The sequence below is a fragment of the Crinia signifera genome, chromosome 19 (assembly GCF_055691185.1).
Source record: "Crinia signifera chromosome 19, ASM5569118v1, whole genome shotgun sequence".
Classification (NCBI taxonomy): domain Eukaryota; kingdom Metazoa; phylum Chordata; class Amphibia; order Anura; family Myobatrachidae; genus Crinia; species Crinia signifera.
In genome coordinates, this window is record NC_139226.1 from 5,947,684 (window position 1) to 5,953,683 (window position 6,000).

A 6,000-nucleotide genomic window follows, 5' to 3' on the forward strand; every position below is an offset into this window, starting at 1 on the left:
ATCACAGTCCCGGCAGCTCATTCCGAAAGGGTAACGCCCAACTCAAACATCGAGTCAATAAATAAGCAACCAAGGTAACCAGCTGGTGGAGGCGCCCGTCCATAAACTACCCGCTGCCTGCGTCCTCTTACTCATTGGCACAGACAAGTGGCACGTTAGGAGGCTCAATGCTGAATCGCACCCTCTGTAAGGAACGGTCAGTACGTGATCATTATGTGACGCACGTCCATCAGACTGAGGACACCTCTGCAGATCATCAGTCATTAATGAGATGTCAACGGCTCCGTAACAGGGACCTAAAACACCTGCGTTATAAAGATTAGTCCCTGCAAACGACGCCATAGGGCCACGTCCCGGGAACAGTATAGCTCAGGATTGTTAGTGAGGGGATGTTTCCCATAGCAACCAGTCACATCTATCATTTCTCTATTGCATCCTAGTACATGATAGACAGAATTTGATTGGTTGCTTTGGACGACATCAAATCAAGATTCAGTAAATGTATCCCCATAGAGTACAAGATACAGTAACGAGCCCCAGATCCTGTGACTGCCCAGGTACTGGGTATGAGACACGGGGCAGAGGGGACCCCTATGAAGGTGGCACAGAGCCTGAATGCAGGGGGCAGAGGGGACCCCTATGAAGGTGGCACAGAGCATGAATACAGGTGGCAGAGGGGACCCCTATGGAGGTGGCACAGATCCTGAATACAGGGGACAGAGGGGACTTGTATGAAGGTGGCACAGAGCCTGAATACAGGGGGCAGAGGGGACTTGTATGAAGGTGGCACAGAGCCCGAATACAGGGGGCAGAGGGGACTTGTATGAAGGTGGCACGGAGCCTGAATACAGGGGGCAGAGGGGACTTGTATGAAGGTGGCACGGAGCCTGAATACAGGTGGCAGAGGGGACTTGTATGAAGGTGGCACGGAGCCTGAATACAGGGGGCAGAGGGGACTTGTATGAAGGTGGCACGGAGCCTGAATACAGGGGGCAGAGGGGACTTGTATGAAGGTGGCACGGAGCCTGAATACAGGGGGCAGAGGGGACTTGTATGAAGGTGGCACGGAGCCTGAATACAGGGGGCAGAGGGGACTTGTATGAAGGTGGCACGGAGCCTGAATACAGGGGGCAGAGGGGACTTGTATGAAGGTGGCACGGAGCCTGAATACAGGTGGCAGAGGGGACTTGTATGAAGGTGGCACGGAGCCTGAATACAGGGGGCAGAGGGGACTTGTATGAAGGTGGCACGGAGCCTGAATACAGGGGGCAGAGGGGACTTGTATGAAGGTGGCACGGAGCCTGAATACAGGGGGCAGAGGGGACTTGTATGAAGGTGGCACGGAGCCTGAATACAAGGGGCAGAGGGGACTTGTATGAAGGTGGCACAGAGCCTGAATACAGGGGGCAGAGGGGACTTGTATGGAGGTGGCACAGAGCCTGAATACAGGGGGCAGAGGGGACTTGTATGAAGGTGGCACAGAGACTGAATACAGGGGGCAGAGGGGACTTGTATGAAGGTGGCACGGAGCCTGAATACAGGGGGCAGAGGGGACTTGTATGAAGGTGGCACGGAGCCTGAATACAGGGGGCAGAGGGGACTTGCATGAAGGTGGCACAGAGACTGAATACAGGGGGCAGAGGAAACTTGCATGAAGGTGGCGCAGATCCTGAATACAGGGGGCAGAGAGGACTTGTATGAAGATGGCACAGATCCTGAATACAGGGGGCAGAGGGGACTTGTATGAAGGTGGCACAGAGCATGAATACAGGGGGCAGAGGGGACTTGTATGAAGGTGGCACAGAGCCTGAATACAGGGGGCAGAGGGGACTTGTATGGAGGTGGCACAGAGCCTGAATACAGGGGGCAGAGGGGACTTGCATGAAGGTGGCACAGAGCCTGAATACAGGGGGCAGAGGTAACTTGCATGAAGGTGGCACAGAGCCTGAATACAGGGGGCAGAGGGGACTTGCATGAAGGTGGCACAGAGCCTGAATACAGGGGGCAGAGGGGACTTGTATGAAGGTGGCACAGAGCCTGAATACAGGGGGCAGAGGGGACTTGTATGAAGGTGGCACAGAGACTGAATACAGGGGGCAGAGGGGACTTGTATGAAGGTGGCACAGAGCCTGAATACAGGGGGCAGAGGGGACTTGCATGAAGGTGGCACAGAGCCTGAATACAGGGGGCAGAGGGGACTTGCATGAAGGTGGCACAGAGCCTGAATACAGGGGGCAGAGGGGACTTGTATGAAGGTGGCACAGAGCCTGAATACAGGGGGCAGAGGGGACTTGCATGAAGGTGGCACAGAGCCTGAATACAGGGGGCAGAGGGGACTTGTATGGAGGTGGCACAGAGCCTGAATACAGGGGGCAGAGGGGACTTGCATGAAGGTGGCACAGAGCCTGAATACAGGGGGCAGAGATGACTTGCATGAAGGTGGCACAGAGCCTGAATACAGGGGGCAGAGGGGACTTGCATGAAGGTGGCACAGAGCCTGAATAGGACGAGACAGCGCCCTAGGGGATGGACTTTGGGGAGCCGCAGGACAGAGCTGATACACGTACAGTCATCCCCCTGAGACCCCTCAGTGTAAGTACACTGGGGGTCATTCAGCACAACCAACAGTGGGCGACAGAGCCAGATCCGCACAGTGACTGCACAGCCTCTTACAGCCCGCAGTGCATGCCCAGCGGTCATTAGGGCTGGTAGGGAGGACGCCTCCTATAAACCTAACCCCAGTCATTACGGATATCACACACAGAGGAGATGACGCAGTACGTTATATCACGCCACAATCCGCATAGAGCGCAAGCTTTGGGATCACAGATCCTAGCGCTACCAGGCCTCCACTGTCCGGGTAACAAATGTTCTGCTGCCCAGGAATATCATGCATGCCATTCTGCCCATGTGCCCTACATCGCTGGGGTTCCAGTTTTACCCCAAATCCTAATTATGCCAAATGTAGCTGCAATATTCACGCCATGCCCAGGAGCTGAATAGCCCCACATTGTATTGTACCACATTGTGCTGACAGGACAGCATTAGGGGGATGTATTAAGCAGCACATTGTGGATGTAACCTCCGCACAACATCAGGGCACTGCCCAGCGGTTTGGAGGTTCCTGTACCTGTAAATCACATGCTGGTTACATGAGACCTACAGTAATAATGTAATCCCAACAAGTAAATCTCCTTCCCATCCGGAACAGGCTGTGCTGCTTTACATTACTGGTTCCAGACCTCTAAGGGGAGGCCAAATATAGGTTCACACCCCACACCCAATGAGGGTCCATGCACAGTATCCTAAGGCCCCTCCTGGTCTGTAGTAATCATTCTAGCACCCTGCATCTTTCAAAACCTCTGCTGTTCCTCTTCCCTGCCTGGGGTGTCACTGTCTGCTGTGGTGTGCTAGCACAGGTCTGGTCTGTATTTCAGCACTGATGTGCAGACCAGACCTGTGCTAGAAGCACCACAGCAGAGAGGGATGACCCTGGCAGGGAAAAGGAACTGCACGGGTTTTTGAAAGATGCCGGGTGCTAGAATGACTAATAGGAATGTCTGGTGATGGGGGCCACAGAGATGAACTGTTGATTTAATGTTGTAAGAAATAATTTCTCCAAATCCTTTGTCCCCTTCTCCCTCCCTCTCTCTCCCATTCATTCTTCCACTTCTACCCCACCCCTCTCTCTCCCATTCCTTCTCCCCCTCCCTCTCTCTCATTCCTTGTCCCCCCCCTCCCTCTCTCCCATTCCTTATCCCCCTCTCTCTCCTCCATTCCTTGTCCCCCTCTCTCTCCTCCATTCCTTCTCCCCCCATTCATTCTCCACCTCTCTCTCCCCTCCCTCTCTCCAATTTCTTCTCCCCCTCTCTCTCTCCCATTCCTTGTCCCTCTCTCTCTCCCATTCCTTGTCCCCCTCTCTCCTCATTCCGTCTTACCCTCTCCCAATCATCCTCCCCCAGTCCTTCTCCCCGTCCCTCCCATTCTTTCTACCACTCCCACTCTCTCTCTCCCATTCCTTCTCCCACCTCCCTCTCTCTCCCATCCCTTCTTACTCTCCCATTCCTACTCCCCTCCCCCCTCTCTCCTCCATTCCTTCTCCCACCCCCTCTCTCTGATTCCCTCTCCCCCTCTGCCATTCCTTCTCCCACTCCCCTCTCTCCCATTCCTTGTCCCTCTCTCTCTCCCATTCCTTGTCCCCCTCTCTCCTCATTCCGTCTTACCCTCTCCCAATCATCCTCCCCCAGTCCTTCTCCCCGTCCCTCCCATTCTTTCTACCACTCCCACTCTCTCTCTCCCATTCCTTCTCCCACCTCCCTCTCTCTCCCATCCCTTCTTACTCTCCCATTCCTACTCCCCTCCCCCCTCTCTCCTCCATTCCTTCTCCCACCCCCTCTCTCTGATTCCCTCTCCCCCTCTGCCATTCCTTCTCCCACTCCCCTCTCTCCCATTCCTTGTCCCTCTCTCTCTCCCATTCCTTGTCCCCCTCTCTCCCCATTCCGTCTTACCCTCTCCCAATCATCCTCCCCAGTCCTTCTCCCCGTCCCTTCCATTCTTTCTACCACTCCCACCCTCTCTCTCCCATTCCTTCTCCACCTCCTCCTCCCCTATTCCTTCTCCCTCTTGCTCCCATTCCTTATCCTCCTTTCCCTCTCCCCATTCCTTCTCCCCTTCTCTTTCCCATTCTCACACCCCCTCTCCCCTTCTCTCTCCCATTCATTCTCCCCCTCTCTCTCTCCCATTCTCACACCCCTCTCCCCCTCTCTCTCTCCCATTCCTTCTCCCCCTCTCTCTCTCCCATTCTCACACCCCTCTCTTCCACCATTCCCCCCTTTCCTTATACTCTCCCCCTGGCCTATTCATTCTGTTTCTCACTTCCATTTCTTATCTTTCTTGCACTGGCTTTCAGTGTCTGCTTCCCCCATACAAATCACAATTGGGGGGAGCAGAGGGGCCATGCCTATGTTGTTGGTCCTGGGCCCCTCATTTGCACAGCTATATACAGTTGTCGCACATCCCATAAATCTGTGTAATCCTGTGAGGTGGTTTAGCCGCATTGTATAGTGATAAGATACAGTCACACAAAGACAGTGCAAAAATAACACCTGAAGCAGCCCACGTGCGACTGTGGTACATCGCATCTGACTGGCACCAGTACTGTGATATTCTGAGATGGGCAGCAGGGGGGGGGGGGGGGTATAACCCTTTCCTATAACCTCTAACACAGTGTCTGTTTCCTCATAGAAAATCCCAATATTCCGCGGGGAACAGAGGATTCAAACGGTGAGTTAAGACCTAGACCAGAGCATAAATCAGCAAATGAGACTCCGGTGGAAACTAAAATATCTCACAGCCAGCTACATTGTTATATGGGTTGCTTAAAGTCCAGAAATAAATTAACGACTGTTTCTATTAGCAACGGAAGCTGGAAAATAGATCAGGCTGCTTTCCGGGATGAATTGTTTGTGAGATAAGGAGCGGAGTAATGTGGCTTACACAGGACTGTGTATATCATACAGCCAGGCAGAGACACAGTATATATACAGGGTGCAGAGTCCCTGGGGCAGTGTACAGACATAGCTACATATGCTGTGTATATCATACAGCCAGGCAGAGACACAGCATATATACAGGGTGCAGAGTCCCTGGGGCAGTGTACAGACATAGCTACATATGCTGTGTATATCATACAGCCAGGCAGAGACACAGCATATATACAGGGTGCAGAGTCCCTGGGGCAGTGTACAGACATAGCTACGTATGCTGTGTATATCATACAGCCAGGCAGAGACACAGCATATATACAGGGTGCAGAGTCCCTGGGGCAGTGTACAGACATAGCTACATATGCTGTGTATATCATACAGCCAGGCAGAGACACAGCATATATACAGGGTGCAGAGTCCCTGGGGCAGTGTACAGACATAGCTACGTATGCTGTGTATATCATACAGCTAGGCAGAGACACAGCATATATACAGGGTGCAGAGTCCCCTGGGG

At 53.3% G+C, this 6,000-nt stretch overlaps 1 protein-coding gene across 1 annotated transcript in view; it reads left to right on the forward strand.

Moving 5' to 3' along the window:
* IGSF21 (immunoglobin superfamily member 21) overlaps window positions 1–6,000 on the forward strand; it is a 400,123-nt gene that overhangs the window by 387,683 nt on the left and 6,440 nt on the right. Inside the window, exon 9 of the mRNA XM_083161891.1 lies at window positions 5,245–5,283. Coding sequence (XP_083018017.1) covers window positions 5,245–5,283 — 39 coding nt within the window. The remainder of the gene's footprint in view (window positions 1–5,244; window positions 5,284–6,000) is intronic.